The sequence below is a fragment of the Natator depressus genome, chromosome 8 (genome assembly GCF_965152275.1).
Source record: "Natator depressus isolate rNatDep1 chromosome 8, rNatDep2.hap1, whole genome shotgun sequence".
Classification (NCBI taxonomy): domain Eukaryota; kingdom Metazoa; phylum Chordata; order Testudines; family Cheloniidae; genus Natator; species Natator depressus.
Genome location: NC_134241.1, coordinates 76,662,390 through 76,680,719, shown reverse-complemented (window position 1 = coordinate 76,680,719; position 18,330 = coordinate 76,662,390). Strand labels below are relative to the sequence as shown.

At 44.3% G+C, this 18,330-nt stretch overlaps 1 protein-coding gene across 2 annotated transcripts in view; it reads left to right on the top strand.

The window, feature by feature from the left end:
* HS2ST1 (heparan sulfate 2-O-sulfotransferase 1) overlaps nt 1-17,095 on the top strand; it is a 173,426-nt gene extending 156,331 nt beyond the window's left edge. For both annotated transcript variants that reach the window (XM_074961382.1, XM_074961383.1), the window contains exons 5-7: nt 6,181-6,278; nt 7,672-7,829; nt 14,571-17,095. In XM_074961382.1, the coding sequence (XP_074817483.1) occupies nt 6,181-6,278; nt 7,672-7,829; nt 14,571-14,797 (483 nt within the window). In that variant the 3' untranslated portion in view covers nt 14,798-17,095. The remainder of the gene's footprint in view (nt 1-6,180; nt 6,279-7,671; nt 7,830-14,570) is intronic.
* Nucleotides 17,096-18,330: the final 1,235 nt, after the last annotated feature.

Sequence of the window (18,330 nt, the reverse complement as noted above, 5' to 3'; positions counted from 1 at the left end):
TTCTCAGCTCTGGTAGAGGAGAGGAAGGCAGCGGCCAATGCATCCCTACAGGCCTCCCTTGACTCGGCAGACTCGGTGGAACATACCATCTCCTCTGGAGTGGTCGTGAGGAGGACTGTATGGCTTCAAGCTTCCGGTCTTCCCCTGGAAGTTCAACAGACCCTGCAGGACCTTCCCTTTAAGGGCGCAGGGCTGTTTTCGGAGCGGACAGACTCGAGGACAGTATGAAATCTCTGGGAATGCACTCGCTTGCTACCCGGAGAAAGCCTTTCAAGCCTCAACCCCAGCAGCAGCAGAAACAATATGAGCCTCATATTGTATGTGGGGACATACTGTCCTAGGGGCAGGAACAATAGGCATAGACCTTCTAACCTGCCTTCAGGCCAGGGGCAGGACCCTACCAAGCCACTGTCGGGATCCAAACAAGGGCTTTGAAGGAACACCTGAGGACGGCGTACCCCCCACTATCCCGGATCCTTACCTCTGTTTTCTGAGCCATCTATCCCACTTCTCCCGTCCATGGTCGCATATAACATCAGACCGCTGGGTTCTCTGCACGATAGAATCATAGAATATCAGGGTTGGAAGGGACCTCAAGAGGTCATCTAGTCCAACCCCCTGCTCAAAGCAGGACCAATCCCCAGTTAAATCATCCCAGCCAGGGCTTTGTCAAGCCTGACCTTAAAAACTTCCGAGGAAGGAGATTCTACCACCTCCCTAGGTAACGCATTCCAGTGTTTCACCACCCTCCTAGTGAAAAAGTTTTTCCTAATATCCAACCTAAACCTCCCCCACTGCAACTTGAGACCATTACTCCTTGTCCTGTCATCTTCTACCACTGAGAATAGTCTAGAACCATCCTCTTTTCAACCACTTCTCAGGTAGTTGAAAGCAGCTATCAAATCCCCCCTCATTCTTCTCTTCTGCAGACTAAACAATCCCAGTTCCCTCAGCCTCTCCTCATAAGTCATGTGTTCCAGACCCCTAATCATTTTTGTTGCCCTTCGCTGGACTCTCTCCAGTTTATCCACATCCTTCTTGTAGTGCGGGGCCCAAAACTGGACACAGTACTCCAGATGAGGCCTCACCAATGTCGAATAGAGGGGAACGATCACGTCCCTCGATCTGCTCGCTATGCCCCTACTTATACATCCCAAAATGCCATTGGCCTTCTTGGCAACAAGGGCACACTGCTGACTCATATCCAGCTTCTCGTCCACTGTAACCCCTAGGTCCTTTTCCGCAGAACTGCTGCCTAGCCATTCGGTCCCTAGTCTGTAGCTGTGCATTGGGTTCTTTCGTCCTAAGTGCAGGACCCTGCACTTATCCTTATTGAACCTCATCAGGTTTCTTTTGGCCCAGTCCTCCAATTTGTCTAGGTCCCTCTGTATCCTATCTCTGCCCTCCAGCGTATCTACCACTCCTCCCAGTTTAGTATCATCCGCAAATTTGCTAAGAGTGCAATCCACACCATCCTCCAGATCATTTATGAAGATATTGAACAAAACCGGCCCCAGGACCGACCCCTGGGGCACTCCACTTGACACCGGCTGCCAACTAGACATGGAGCCATTGATCACTACCCGTTGAGCCCGACAATCTAGCCAACTTTCTACCCACCTTATAGTCCATTCATCCAGCCCATTCTTCTTTAAGTTGCTCGCAAGAATACTGTGGGAGACCGTGTCAAAAGCTCTGCTAAAGTCAAGAAACAATACATCCACTGCTTTCCCTTCATCCACAAAATCAGTAATCTCATCATAGAAGGCGATTAGATTAGTCAGGCATGACCTTCCCTTGGTGAATCCATGCTGACTGTTCCTGATCACTTTACTCTCGTGTGAGTGCTTCAGGATTGATTCCTTGAGGACCTGCTCCATGATTTTTCCGGGGACTGAGGTGAGGCTGACTGGCCTGTAGTTCCCAGGATCCTCCTCCTTCCCTTTTTTAAAGATGGGCACTACATTAGCCTTTTTCCAGTCATCCGGGACTTCCCCCGTTCGCCACGAGTTTTCAAAGATAATGGCCAATGGCTCTGCAATCACAGCCGCCAATTCCTTTAGCACTCTCGGGTGCAACTCGTCCGGCCCCATGGACTTGTGCACGTCCAGCTTTTCTAAATAGTCCCTAACCACCTCTTTCTCCACAGAGGGCTGGCCATCTACTCCCCATGTTGCGATGCCCAGCGCAGCAGTCTGGGAGCTGTCCTTGTTAGTGAAGACAGAGGCAAAAAAAGCATTGAGCACATTAGCTTTTTCCACATCCTCTGTCACTAGGTTGCCTCCCTCATTCAGTAAGGGGCCCACACTTTCCTTGGCTTTCTTCTTGTTGCTAACATACCTGAAGAAACCCTTCTTGTTACTCTTGACATCTCTTGCTAGCTGCAGCTCCAGGTACGATTTGGCCCTCCTGATTTCATTCCTACATGCCCGAGCAATATTTTTATACTCTTCCCTGGTCATATGTCCAACCTTCCACTTCTTGTAAGCTTCTTTTTTATGTTTAAGATCCGCTAGGATTTCACCATTAAGCCAAGCTGGTCGCCTGCCATATTTACTATTCTTTCGACTCATCGGGATGGTTTGTCCCTGTAACCTCAACAGGGATTCCTTGAAATACAGCCAGCTCTCCTGGACTCCTTTCCCCTTCATGTTAGTCCCCCAGGGGATCCTACCCATCCGCTCCCTGAGGGAGTCGAAGTCTGCTTTCCTGAAGTCCAGGGTCCGTATCCTGCTGCTTACCTTTCTTCCCTGTGTCAGGATCCTGAACTTGACCATCTCATGGTCACTGCCTCCCAGATTCCCATCCACTTTTGCTTCCCCCACTAATTCTTCCCTGTTTGTGAGCAGCAGGTCAAGAAAAGCTCCCCCCCCAGTTGGCTCGTCTAGCACTTGCACCAGGAAATTGTCCCCTACGCTTTCCAAAAACTTCCTGGATTGTCTATGCACTGCTGTATTGCTCTCCCAGCAAATATCAGGAAAATTAAAGTCACCCATGAGAACCAGGGCGTGCGATCTAGTAGCTTCTGCGAGTTGCCGGAAGAAAGCCTCATCCACCTCATCCCCCTGCTCCGGTGGTCTATAGCAGACTCCCACCACTACATCACTCTTGTTACTCACACTTCTAAACTTAATCCAGAGACACTCAGGTTTTTCTGCAGTTTCGTACCGGAGCTCTGAGCAGTCATACTGCTCCCTTACATACAGTGCTGCTCCCCCACCTTTTCTGCCCTGCCTGTCCTTCCTGAACAGTTTATAACCATCCATGACAGTACTCCAGTCATGTGAGTTATCCCACCAAGTCTCTGTTATTCCAATCACGTCATAATTCCCTGACATCATCACCAGGACCTCCAGTTCTCCCTGCTTGTTTCCAAGGCTTTGTGCATTCGTATATAAGCACTTGAGATAACCTGCTGATCGCCCCTCATTCTCAGTATGAGGCAGGAGCCCTCCCCTCACAGACGTTCCTGCCTGTGCTTCCTCCCGGTATCCCGTTTTCCCACTTACCTCAGGGCTTTGGTCTCCTTCCCCCGGTGAACCTAGTTTAAAGCCCTCCTTACTAGGTTAGCCAGCCTGCTCGCAAAGATGCTCTTCTTTGCTAGAAGTGGTATATTCTCTCCAATTCTGCTCCTTCCCACCCCCGTTTCCCGTCCCTCTTCAGAGACCCTCCTCACGAACAAGTCCTTATCCAGGAGATGCAATCACTCCTCGCCATAGGGGCAGCGGAGGAGGTTCCTCAGGAGCTAAGGGGCAAGGGATTCTACTCTATTTCCTAATCCCCAAGGCAAACATCAGGTCTCAGACCCATCTTAGACCTGCGAGGACTCAAATCAGTTCATGGTAAAGTTGAAGTTCCTCATGGTCTCCCTGAGCATGATTATTCCTTCCCTGGATCCAGGGGACTTGTAAGGTGCCCTTGACATGAAAGACGCACTTTCATATAGTCATTTAGCTGGCCTATAGACGTTTCCTGAGGTTTGTTGTCAACCACAAACACTATCAGTTCACAGTGCATCAAAGGTCCCCCCGGGTGTTCACCAAGTGCATGTCGGTAGTCGTGGCCTTTCTCCACAAGAGGCAGGTACAGGTTTATCTCTACCTCGACGACTGGTTGCTGCGGGGGCGCTCCAGGGAGCAGGTGAAGTCCCAAGTCCAGTTAGTCAGAGAGACCTTCCAGAGACTAGGACGACTCCTCAACGTGGAAAAGTCGATGCTGTCACCGACCCAGTGAATAGAATTCACTGGGGCAGTGCTGGTCTCAGTTCAGGCAGAAGCAATACTACCAGAGTCTAGATTTCAAGCATCATTCAGATTCTCAGGCGATACCCCGTTACAGCCATGAGGACATGCCTCAGTCTCCTTGGACACATGGCGGCATGCACCTATTTGGTCAGGCATGCCAGGCTGAGGCTCAGGTCACTCCAGGCATGGCTCACCTCAGCTTATCACCCAGGTCGAGACAGTTTGGACTGTAATAATAGTGCTGGAGCAAGTTTTAGATACCCTGTGGTGGTGGCTGGACCCTCGCATGGTCTGCGAAGGAGTCCCATTCAGCATCCCTCAACCGGCCAAGACCTTAGTAATGGATGCGTAAGACCTGTGTTGGGGGGCCCATGTTGGAGATCTACAGACACAGGGCCGGTGGTTGCAGTCCTAGATCCCGCTCCACATCAATATAAAGGAGCTTAGAGTGGTGAGACTAGCTTGGCAGACCTTCTGACCAGATTACAAGGTCAATGTGTTGCTGCATTAACCTCTGACATCCCCCCCCCACCCACACACACGCACACAGAGTCTTCCATAAGGACAAAGTACAGCTCAGGCCGCACCCATCCTTCCTTCCCAAGGTGGTACCCCAATTCCACATTGGCCAAGACCTTTTTTATCAGTGTTCTATCCCAAGCCACATGCTACTGCACAGGAGCAGAGGTTTCACTCACTAGGTGAGCGGAGAGCGCTAGCATTCTACACTGAGCCCACGAAGCCTTTCAGGAAGTCGAAACAACTGTTTGTAGCAGTGGCAGACCACATGAAGAGGCTTCCAGTCTCCTCAGAATGCATTTCTTCCTAAATCACGGACTGCATCTGTACCTCGCTAAGGTCCCAACCCTGGCTATTATGGCCCATTCGACATGAGCTCGTCCGCCACTTTCCTGACCCAGGTGCCCATCCAGGAGATCTGCAGAGCGGCAACTTGGTCTTCGGTGCACACATTTACCACCCACTGTGCCATCACCCAGCATGCTAGAGATGACAGTGCTCTCGGTAGAGTGGTGCTCCAGTCAGTGATTTCTTAACTCCGACCCCACGCCCGGGGGAGAGCTTGGGAATCACCTGATTGGAATCAATGTGAACAAGCACTCGAAGAAGAAAAGACGGTTACTCATCTTCTTGTAACTGTTCTTCGAGATGTGTTGTTCACGTCCATTCCAATATCCGTCCTCCTTCCCCTCTGTCGGAGTAGCTGGCAAGAAGGAACTGAAGAGGGGGTAGGGTCGGCAGGGTCATATATTGAGCACCATGAAGGCGCCACTCCAAGAGGCTTCCTAGCTGACCCGATGGGAGCTGCTAAGGGAAAAAGTTTCCGAGGACCGTGCATGCGGCATGCGCACACCTGATTGGAATGGACATGAACAACACATCTCAAAGAACAACAGTTACAAGAAGGTAAGTAACCGTGTTTTACAGACTCAGATTTGAAAATAGATACCAGTAATTTGTTGGTACGGTAAAATAGTGGTAGACTATTGATCCTATCATTTATAAAAACAAAATATTCGCTGTATAATACAGTTATGATCCAGTCCACACTCCGTTTTGCAGTAATATTATTTCAGCATTTGGGACCATTGTTATGACTTTTGTAATAAGGAAAAACTGTAATATTAACAATATATAGTCTTGCTGGTTCTGACAGAATCCACTTTTCTGCAGAGGATACAAGCAGGACTTAAAGTAGTCAGTTAATTTCAATCACAAAATGTTAAGACCAATAGATTCTCTTTATAAGGTATTTTGAAAACAACACTTGAAAAAAAAATACATTTTCTCTCTTTCCCCCCCCCCCCCCCCCATCTCGTGTTCCTCTATCCCCGGCACATTTAACAACTAACTGTAAGATGTTTCATATGAAGGCTGGGGTGTATAGCTCACTGTGCAACTTTGTCTTTTGTTCCAGACCTTTGATGAATGTGTAGCAGCTGGAGGCTCAGACTGTGCTCCAGAGAAACTTTGGCTTCAAATTCCATTCTTCTGTGGCCACAGCTCAGAATGCTGGTAGGGAGATAAAATTGGCTTAAGCTGCTAATCAAGTATATTATCACTATAATCTATATTTAATCAGTAAATGTGTGGTGGAGGGTTAGATGTTGAGAAACTATTTTCCAAGGAATAAGTTTAAAAGACATTTGTTTTGTAATAGACATTATAGAAGTGTGCAAACAATTCTTTAACTAAAAATCAGCATTTCCATTATAGACCCCAGTATTACAGATTCAGTAGTGACAATTTTTTGTTGAATCAGGTAAATCTTAGTGTACATGTTTGCCTGAACTAAGTGTTCTCCTGTTCAAGCTATTTGAGTTTTATACAGAGGGAAAATGATATAAGTAGCTTGGTTTGAGGTGCTGTTGTGATAAGCTGTATGCCAATCTCTCAATAATAAAGGCAGCTTAGTTGTTAGAAGGTGAAATGAAATTTGATAAGGATTAACTGTACATGTGGATCAAGCATTTTTGTTTCTTATACAAGAGCCATGTACTTTGTTAGTCTCCAGGGAATGTAAGTTTGAAAGTGGCTTATTTGTGCACAACAATTCCATTCAAATCCTTTTAACACTCAGTGATAGAGAAGTTGCTAACTGCTATCTGTGGAAACAAATATACTTAAAGGTTCTGAGTGAAGACACGGAGCATTATTATCAAGCCTGTTATCACTAAATTTGCTGGATTTAATCACAAGCAAAGCAGGTGGCCACTTGGCGACTTTTACTCAAGTGCAAACTCTGTATAATGTGGGCAAGCCCCATGTACCCCAGTCTGGCAGTGGGACCAGAGGAAGACGAAAAGTTGAGCCCCTCTGCCAGAGAGGAAGGGGGGACAATGAAACCATGAGAGTGGGAGAGATGACAGCTCTATTCTTTCTCCTTTGTAAGGCCAGCTTTGCTTTTGTGTGGGCATTTAACTATGGTAATGAATAATACTTGTTAAGTCAGAGGAATTATGAGATGATATTTATCAGAGGGAAAGGAGGGCATGTGCCCCCCACACACACACACACACCTCATTTTTTGAGTAGGTAAAAAAATGGTAGTTCTGACCATTTGACTCTTGAGACACAGAAAAAGTAAAATTTTAGAAACTGAATTAATTAAATTAATAGCCATATAATTGCTAAACCCTCGTGGGTAAGGTGTTACTATTAGCAAGAGACTGTTGTGAGCGGCCTTGTAAAGCCATAATCCATGACATTTGGGTTTGGTGTTGACAGAATCACAGGTGAGAGAAATTGCCCCGGGGGGGGGGGGGTTAGGAAAAGGAAATTAGAGATGGGTGTGATTTAAAATGAGTCTCTTGCCTGTGCAAAGATGATGTGAAGAAAACTACATCTAGGAATCAAGAATTCTTGGCTGACTTCAGAACCTTGCTGTAATTACTTTTTATCATTTTAGGAATGTGGGGAGCAGATGGGCTTTGGAACAAGCCAAGTACAACCTGATTAATGAATACTTCCTAGTGGGAGTCACTGAAGAGCTTGAAGACTTTATTATGTTATTGGAGGCAACTTTGCCCCGATTCTTTAGGGGTGCTACAGAACTGTACCGGACAGGTATTTGAATAGCTGTTTTCATTTCTTCCTCACCCCTTTTTCATTTATGCTTTCACATGACCTCTTCAGACCTGGATGAGCAGTCTTGAGTCTCTGCCAGGGTTGCTTCTCAGTTGACTGATGTTACTATGCAGGAGGCGGAATCATTCCAAAAGAGTTCTTCTATCAGTTTTACCATGCAGGCCAAGAATCTTTAGCCCGTATGTTCATTACACGCAACCAGGGTGGAGCATTTGGTCTGTGCAGCAGTTCTGCAGTAATATGACTAACTTACTGTTATTTATACATGCAGGTAAAACATGGTAGACTTTACTAATAAAAGGGCCCAGCCCCAAAGAGGAACTGACAGGCTAGGGCCCTGATCTTGCAAACTGGGAGATTTCTGCACCCAGGTGGAGCTCCACTAAAGGATCCTTTAATCTGTATAAAACTCCTGTATGTCAGTGGGAATCTATACAAACATTGAGGTCTGTCTGCGTGGATCAGCTTGCAAAACTGAGGCCAAAACAATAGGAAAGTACGGGGTGGTGGAAGGAGGAGGGAGAGCCAGCCTTAAACAAGAAAAGGGGAAGCTTGCACTTTTTTCTTTCAGATTGATTCCTTAAGGCTATACTTTTTGTTTTTAAGTGATTTATTTTTTAAATGTTGACATATTTAAAGCCAGAAGGATCATTTTAGACAAAAAATATTAAGTAGTATTTCTGGACATTTCCAGAAATATTGTCCCAGGAAAGTAAATCATTATTTAAGGAAAGTCACTGCAGAACAAGCAAATTGCCAGTTCCTTTGCCACAGTGTAATTTTCAGAAATATAATCTTCTGGAAGTGGTGTTAGAATGATTTATGTGTTTATGTATGTATTATGTATACAATTATTGCTACACCAACATATGATTATTTCTTCTTCGAGTGCTGGCTCATGTCCATTCTGCATTAGGTGCACACATGCACCACTGCTGGAGATTTTTCCCTCAGTGGTATCTGTCGGGCTGGCTCTTGTGGTCTCTGATGCTGCGCGCTTATCTGCCAGTATAAGGGGTGTTGCCAGCCCCGCATCCTCTGTTTCTTCTTACCGCCCATGACAGTTGCTGGAACATCTTTTGCTTTGGCAAGGTGTTTCAGTGGTATTTTCTGTTCAGCTTAGTTTATTAGTCTTCCATTAGTAGTAGTGTAAATAGTGTAAATAATACTAGTGTAGGTAATTAGTCCCCCTCCTTTAGTGTAGAGGGGCTCCCTTTGCCCTTGGAGCTGGGCATGCCCTAAGCCCCAGGCTTCAAACCTTGTGCCTCCTGTAGCAAGCCTCTACCGATGAGCGACCCACATTCCAGTTGTCCAAAGCCTCTGGGAAGGGTTCATATATGAGAGCACAGTCAGATCTGTCGGGACTATAAGCCTCATATGAAGACACAGGCAACACTGAGGGCTATCCTAACAGAAGCCGCTCTTAGACTGACGTCAGAGCCAAGCAGCTCAGATTCTGCATGGAGCACTTCAGCTTTGCTGTGAAGCACCTCTCTGGCACTGCGTGTTTCTTGACACTGTTCTCCATCTCTGGTACTGAGAAAAAAACATGAGAAGCAGTGATCTGAGAGAGGACACTCCCCAGTGCTGAGGTAAGGCAAATGGGGAAGGCAGTGGAGTGCGACCCACACTGGGCCACTTCTCCACCCCGGTCCCATGGTAGCACTGACGCCGCCCTGAGGGCCATTGATTCCGGTGCAAGACCACCACCACCACTCCGCATATGCCAGGAAGTCATCACAGTGCCTTCTACCCCAGAGACCTTTGCAGCAGCCAGGGACTTCTCTCCCAGTACCACTGACTCCAGTGCCACAACCTCCGGTTCCAATGAGCATGAGCAAAAAAGAGCAGTGGGCTCCAAGCTCTTTCCCAGCACCGGGGCCCTTGGCATCTTCCAAAGGCAGGCCAGGCCATGTTTCTTCTGTGAGGTCATCCCCAGTCCGGCACCAGTCCCTGGACCCTCAGCACCAACTGACAGAAATGAGGGGTACTGCTTCCCTGTGGTCACCTCAGGAGGACATTTCTTCAGTCTGAGGTGGAGCCCTACACGCATCCCAAGAGCTGTTGCCGTTATCTATCCTACGTCCCACCAGTCCTACTCAGTGGCTTCGAAGAGGTGGGCTCCTGCATGGCTCCATTCGGCATCAGATCCCGACTCTAGTACCAAGTCCAGTACCAACACACAAGATGTGGGCCCGATGTATGTAATCAGGGCAGAAGAAGAGGAAGAAGCTCCCCCACCGGTACAGGCCTCTTCCTTCCCAAACAAGATCTTCTTGACTGAGTTGCTCACTGCATTACCATCCGAGGTGGCCCTCCCATCAACAAGGTTGTTATGGGTCTGATAAGAGCCCTGTGGCAGACCCCATCTTCTCTTCCTCCCACTTGGATGAAGGCAGAGAAGAATTACTATATGCCAGCCAATTGGTACCAGTACTTATATTCTCATCCTCCTTCTCAGTCCCTAGTCATAACAGCAGCCAATGAGAGGGCCAGACAAACACTATCCCTAGACAGAAAGACTTAAACTAGATCTGTTTGGCAGAAAAATTTATTCAACAGGAAGATTGCAACTTTGTATCTTGAACCAGCAAGCCCTGCTGTACAGGAACGATTATAATATGTGGGATTCTCTGACAAAATTTAAGGATTTGCTGCCTGAGGGCTCCATGCAAGAGTTCTCTGCCTTCTTAGAGGAGGAAAAGAACATAGAGCCCTACTCCAGGTGACCCTGAACGCAGCTGACGCAGTAGCCAAAATGATGCCTTCCACAGTGGTCATGAGGCTAATGCTTGGCTGCAATCCTTGGGGCTACTATAAAAGGTCCAACAGTCAATCCAAGACCTCCCATTCGATGGTACCTCATTGTTTTCGGAGCAAACGGACACAAAGCTTCATGGCCTGAACGACTCCAGGGCTATCCTCTGGTCCCTGGGCCTCTATGCACGGGATCCTTCGAGGAGGCATTTCAGGTCTCAGCAACTTGACCACTTCTCAGCTTCTTGTGCTTAGAGTTCCAGCTCTGGTCCTTGCCTCCCTCAACTGGTAGAAGGAGCCCCCAGCCACCTATGGCGGGCATTCCCTTTGTCATCCCCCAGTAGGATGACAAGACAGCAAGTGTGAAAAATCAGGATGGGGCTGGGGGGTAATAGAAGCCTATATAAGAAAAAGACCCAAAAATTGGGACTGTCCCTATAAAATCGGGACATCTGGTCACCCTATCCCCCAGCCATCAGTATCCCTGATTTCGGATGCTTCCGATCTAGGTTGGGAGCCCATTTCGACCGCCTAAGACCACCGGGTCAGTGGACCCATGAAGAGCTCTCCCTACACATAAATGTCAGAGAGTTCAGAGTGGTACGCTTAGCTTGCCAAGTGTTTCTTCCCCAGATCACAGGCAAAGTAGTATGAGTACTCATGGACAACACTGCAGCCATGTTCTACATCAACAAGCAGGGAGGAGCATGCTCCTGGGCCCTGTGTCAGGAGGCCGTCCATCTATGGGACTTCTGCGTGAAGCACTCCATTCACCTTGAAGCTATCCATCTTCTGGGAGCTCAGAAGGTCCTGGCAGATCACCTCAGCTGATCTTTCTCCTCTCACCAGGCCACTCCCAGGCCACCAGGTTCATCTTCCAAAGGTGGGGATCTCCCCAGATAGATCTGTTTCCAACCAGGCAGAACAAGAAATACCATCAGTTTTGCTCGCTTCACAGTCATAGCCCGGGCTCCCTTTCAAACGTCTTCCTGCTTCCGTGGACAGATCTTCTATTTTATGAATTTTCTCCAGTTCCTTTTGTGTACAAAATCTGAAAATCCTTCTGAAAATGAAGCAGGACAAGGCGAGCATTATTCTAATAGCCCTGGTATGGCCATGCCAACACTGGTTCAGTACACTGCTAGACTTGTCAGTAATGCAACTAATCTCACAAGATCCAGGGCTGTTTACTCCACCCAAACCTCAGAGCCCTTCACCTGATCTTGTGGAAGCTCCATGGTTGCGCCTGGAGGAACAAGCCTGTTCAGAACAAGTCCACTAGGTCTTGCTAGGTAGCAAGAAGCCATCTACTAGGGCTACCTACATGTGCAAGTGGAAGCGTTTTTTCAAAATTGTTTTCCTAACGAGGTCTATCTCCAACTCACTCGGTCTTCCCTTCAATCTATACTGGAATACCTGCTCCACCTAAAACAGCAAGGTCTTGGCCGTTGCATCTATCATGGTAGACCCAGCAGCAATCTCAGCCTTCCAGCTGCCAGTGAACGGTAGGTCAGTTTTCTTGCACAAGATGTCCATCTTCTCTCTTAAAGGGTTAGAGAGACTTTACCCTCAGATTTGTGAGTCGATTTCCCTGTGGGATTTAAAACTGGTCCTGTCAAGACTCATAGGCCCTCCCTTTGAGCCGCTAGCATCGTGCCCTGTGCTGTTTCTTTCCTGGAAGGTTGCCTTCATGATAGTGATTACCTCAGCCCCAGAAGCGTCTCAGAAATCAAGGCCCTTGCATCAGAACCACTATACACTGTGTTAATCAAGGACCAGGTTCAACTGGGCCCCCACCTAACATTCCTGCCAAAAATGGTTTTTCAGTTCCATAGTAACCAGCCCATTTTCCTGCCAGTTTTCTTCCTGAAACCACACAGGAATTCAGAAGAATGGCAGCGTCACTCATTGGATGTCAGATGTGCCCTAGTCTTCTACTTTGAGAGGACTAAACCATTCTGTAGATGTATGCAACTCTTTGTGGCAGTAGAAGAGAGGATGAAAGGCCTGTCAGTTTCAGCCCAGAGAATCTCATCTTGGGTAATCTCCTGTATTCAGGTGTGCTATGAGCAGGCAGATATTCCACCTCCTGCTATCTTGACTACTCATTCGACAAGCGCTCAGGGCTCATTAGCGGTATTTCTGGCCCAGGTCCTGGTTCAAGTGCATACCTTCCCACTATGCCATCACCCAGCAGGCTGGAGGTGATACCAGATTTGGGAGAGCAGTGATTACAATCAGCATGCCCATGAACTCCAAGCCTATCTCCTTGGGTACTACTTGTCAGTCACCTAATGTGGAATGGACATGAGCAAGCACTCAAAGAAGAAAAACGGTTACTAACTTTCCCATAACTACTGTTCTTTGAGATACGTTGCTCATGTCCATTCCACAACCTACTCTCCTTCCCCTCTGTCAGAGTTAGCCGGCAAGAAGGAACTGAGAGGGTGCAGGGCCGATGACACCCCTTATACTAGTGCAGAAATGTGTGGCACCAAAGGGTGCTAGAGCCAACCCGATAGATACCATTGAGAGAAAAATCTCTGGCAACGGTGCACGCACACCTAATGTGGAATGGACATAAGCAACACATCTCGAAGAACAACAGTTACAGAAAGGTTAGTAACCGTTTTTTATTACTTCTACTGTTGTAGCACCCACGGGGCGAGCACTTTCCAAACCCAGATGAAGAAATATTCACTGCTCCAAAGAGCATAACGTTTGATTATACTAAATCTAAATCCCCTTCTTGCAGGCATAGAGAATGCCCAGTTTACCTGTGTCTGAAGGTACCTGTACATTTGGAGGCCCATAAAGTCTCAATGGGTATGTCTACACTGTGTTTTAAAACCCATGGCAGCAAGTCTCAGAGCCCAGGTCTACAGACTCAGGCTTGTGCTTGGGTGCTAAAAACAGCTGAATAGATGCTTCAGCTGGAGCTCAAGCTTTGAAGCCCACCCTTCAGAGCCTGAGCTACGTCCTGAGCCCAAGTGTCTACTCAGCTGAGACTTGCTGCTTTAGGTTGTAAAGCGCAGTGTAGGCATACCCCATGAGACTTACAGCCTCCCAAAGTCTATTTCAAATTGGACATCTTGCTGCTGAGTTTTGGTTTGTTTTTAGCATGATCCTACCTATTTGCTCTGATGTCTTACCTTTGCAAGGGCTTGTTGTCCCCATCCTGCATCAGATTGTTTGGGCTATGGACATACAGATCCATGTTTCTCCTCTTCTTCGGTTATCATAGACTGCTGCCATTGGAAATAGCTGAACCCTCTCTAGGTAGCTGCTGATGCCTCAGTTGGCCCTGCTGCATGTGGTGATGTAGGACTCTGGGCAGGACTTCTGCCTCTGAACAGGAAGAGGGACAAGATTATTGTTTAGAAGCCCCTAAATATGCAAAATTAACATTTTGTATGTAGTTTTTTAATCATTCAACTGTCGCTCTTATGAAGAGTGATCATCAGTATTAAAATTAGTAAAGCTGCACCTTAAACAAAGCGTGTTCTCTGAACCAGCTTTTCTGGTAGTAGATGCTTCTGGCTTTGAATTTTCTTAATTTCTTAGTATTTAGTATCCATAGTAATTTCCAAGTAGATATTAATCAAGTTTGAAATAAAGATCTTACAAGGCGATTATGTGGGGTAACACAGTTCACTAAGTGACCATTTCCTGTTTGGAGCTTTAATAACTGAGTCCTTTGCATAGAGTGAGGAGCGGGTTCTCTTGAGTAAACACTAATGCAAAATGCATCAATGCTTAGTGGCAAAGGTTTGAATTTACCAGTTCCACATGGTTATATTAATAAATTCGGGATTAAGTTCTATCAACTTTTTTACAATTTATCAATATGTTGATTGAAGAAACTGTGCAAATAAAGCAACTGTAGTCTGTATGGTACAATTCTGGAATTATTTAAACTTGTAAGTGCAAGTGGAGTTATAACTGTTTTCTTTTTCCATTTAGGAAAAAAGTCTCATCTTAGGAAAACAACAGAGAAAAAGCTCCCAACAAAAGAAACCATTGCCAAGCTGCAGCAGTCGGAAATTTGGAAAATGGAGAATGAGTTCTATGAATTTGCACTGGAGCAATTTCAGTTTGTCAGAGCACATGCAGTTCGGGAAAAAGATGGAGAATTGTATATTCTGGCGCAAAACTTTTTCTATGAAAAGATTTACCCTAAGTCGAACTAAGAACAAGGTTTACTGTTAGATTAATGGACTAAACCTTTGGTCACTTTGTCATCTTAGTTCTCAGCCCTGGAAAATAGATTGCTGGTAGACCTCTGAGGTATTTCTCTCTAGAGCTGAGGAAAGTGGGCTGTGGATCACACCAAAGGTGTTGGATACTTGACTTAAGCTTCAGTTCTTTTATCTAACTAATAGTTTCAGTGGGAGTTACTACCCTTTCCCTGAAGAAACCTACATTTTCCTTTACAGATATTAACCACACAGAGGTTCTGGTTGGAAATATAAACAAAAAATGCTTCTATTTATGCTGTTGTTGATTCTCAGAGCAATTTATTTTCGTTTAAACTTCTGCAAACAAGAACTCATTTGTTTTCCCAGCTTCTACATGGAGATTTTGGTTGTATACAATTATGAATAGTGTTAATAACTGGTTGACATCTGTGCTTTGTTTTTGTGAGTCACGTTACATGATATTCATTGGAATGGTTAATCGTGTTCTGCTAAGAAATGCCGCTGCTGGATTTGCCCATATATATAAATGTGGTTTTATTAAAAAGAAAAGTTATAACTAATCATTAGTGTTTTAAAAAAATAATTTCCATATTAATATTGTAAAAAGAGAATCAAGCCAGTATTTCCTTTTCCTCCCTCTCCCCAACTGCCAGCTGAAGTTGGGAAAATTCTGCAAAAGAAGTTGGCATTGCCTGCAGTTCTAATGAATGCTTATACATCAATATAAAAAAACCCTCGTAAATTCAGTATCAAGTTGCTCCATGGATTCTTTGTAATGACTGTAAACTGAGATAGTGATGAATCCATATTATGACTCCATTAGTGAGCTGTGGTATGGTTTAGGTTTTCCTACTTCTATACTTTTACCTGTAGAATATTTTTACTAAGGTGCTTTATAATGTGTTTTAAAGCATTGCATTTACAAAAGGAGTAAAATGCTGTAAATACTGCATATTTTATGTATTTGGACCAAAAGGTTACAAGTAATTAGCTGAAAGTGGTTTTTGCACCAGCTTTGTTACATGTGGAGTAAAAAACATCTCATCTGCTGTTCTGCTTCCTATTTTAGTTAACTGTTGGACATCACTGAAATGCACTTCAATGACCTCTACAACTTTACTAACACAGCACATTGTCCAGAAGTTCTCTTTACCTAAAATTAGTCTGTATCTTTTTATAACACTTGAAAGAGGAAAAAGAAAATCAAATGTGTGATTGAGAGAGATGTTGAACTTGACATAAATGTGTTTATGTAACTGCCTTATGTCGCTATTGTAAACTTGTATGATTTGCTGTTATTAGCAGCTTGAAACACCTGGTAGATTAAGTATAGTTGAGATTAGTGAACAGATGTTTGGGTATTGGGGACACTGTGTTTTAACAAACTGCAGTGAATACCTACAAAGAACGTATAACTTTTTAAAAAATCACAGTAATTACCCCTTTTTTCACCTTCAGTTTATAAAAATTAGTTTCCCTGGGTTTGATTGGGGTGGAGGGAGGAGATAATGTGACATATATCTGAATTCCTACGGATGGTGCTTAAAGCAATGTTATAAAGTTATTAAGATGGAGTTTCTTTAATGCATTTGTTTTTTGTAATATGAAAATGATTGGGAGTTGAAAATCATGTGTACATTGGATGTTTGCTGCCAAAAAGGTTAATTGAAAAGATTAATTGAGACACTATCCAGTATTTAATTTTTAAATTTGCTTTACTATCCTTTGGACCTTCCTCTTTTGAGATTTTAAAAAAAAACCACTTTCTCAAATAATTGTTCTCCCCTATTAAGTACTGGTGGATCTTTCTTTCTGATTACTGATTTATGTAGCATGCACCAGACAGGATTTTGCTTGATACCTTTCCTGTGTATCAGCTTCATTAATGATGCCAACACATCACTGGGGAACAGGATTTGCTACTCGATTTATGTTTCTTCTAGTAGCTGGTTGTCTAGCTGGACAAGAAGTACTGAAGTACTGGAGAGTCGTCATAGAGTGGCTGTTGCAGTTCTGAAATTTTCTGTTAGGTAAATTTTGGAAATACAATGGATATTTATCATTTTTAAAAAAGAACATTTTTAGGGCAGATCACATTTTGTCTCTCTTCCATATAATTTGGATTTATTTGCTTAAAGCACCTTATTTTCTTGATCCTTTTGTAAAATTTTCAGAATACTATCTCTGAACAAAGATACAATGTGAAAACTTAGTACCCAACTAGCTAACGAAATAGGGCATTTAAACATACGAGCAAGTGTCCTAGTTTGAGAAGAAAACTATGGGTGAAATCAGTAGAAGTTTTGCCAGGATATAATCCTATAAATACAGTTTTTGAACTTCTGCTCCTCTTTTGCCAAGATTTAAATTTAGAAAAATGAATGAAATAGTCATCTTAAAAATATATTAAAAATCTTTGCATTTTAAAGGAGACATTTATTTTTTGTAGTTCTAATCATGGAAAAAATCTTTATTTCCTCAGATAATATCAACTCCCGTCCTCTCCTTGCTGTGAATTGATAAAATTGAGAGTGGTGATACAGAAATAGGCATCTCTTTAGAAACTTACTAATTGAAAAATATTTAAACATATTACATGTTGGGGTGGAGGAGGAATCAAGATTGTGGCTACTTTTATATCATATTAATTCATTCAGAGAGTATTTTAAAATCCTTTGACCTCAAAGAGTCAAACTTCTGCTTCTCAAGGGGATAATCAACTTTACACATTTTTAATAACCTACTCTATTCTTGTACTCCGTAATTGTCCAAATCACTGGTTGTTAAAAGTAATTTACAGTATATAATTGAGAATTTGTCTCAATACTTTTCCCCTAATGAGTCCAGTCAAATTTAGATTGTATGATCATTGGACTTGATTATGCAGCCTTTTGCATGCACATCTGACATTGAAGTCAATGGGGGCTGTATGCAGAAGTAGCAGGAAGAGATTTGCGTTATGGGAGCAATTTGGGGTGAAATTCTGGCCCCTTTAAAGTCAATGGGAGCTCTACCATTGACTTGAATGTTGCCAGGATTTCACCATTTGTGTCCATGCACAATATTTAAAATATTTTAGGAAATGGAAGCCACACAATCAATGCTGTGTACAGTGCGTGGATTTATGTTCAAATATTCTGTTTATTAATTATACACAGATCATGGATTCCTCTTAGATGATTTAAAACAGGAATCACAGTTTATACTTTTAGAATGTAGCAAAGGGGAAGCAGTCCATCTGGGAGTTTGGAATGCTTTTTCTACATGTTCCACATGTCTTAAGATGTTTAGCTGCTTCTGCGTTCCAATAGTACACATTTGCCTATTATAACATTACATTAATGATGTTTACGTCAAGGGAGGTCCAATTTCTATTATGTTTTTGCATCAATTTCACTGGTATTGAAAAGGTATGTATAGAAAGAGATGTTTGTGATGCTGTCTAAACTATGCTGCTTAGGCAGACAGATGAAAAACCTGTTTCAAAGTGCACTGCCAGTTTAGCTCTTTAAAAGTGGAGCTTA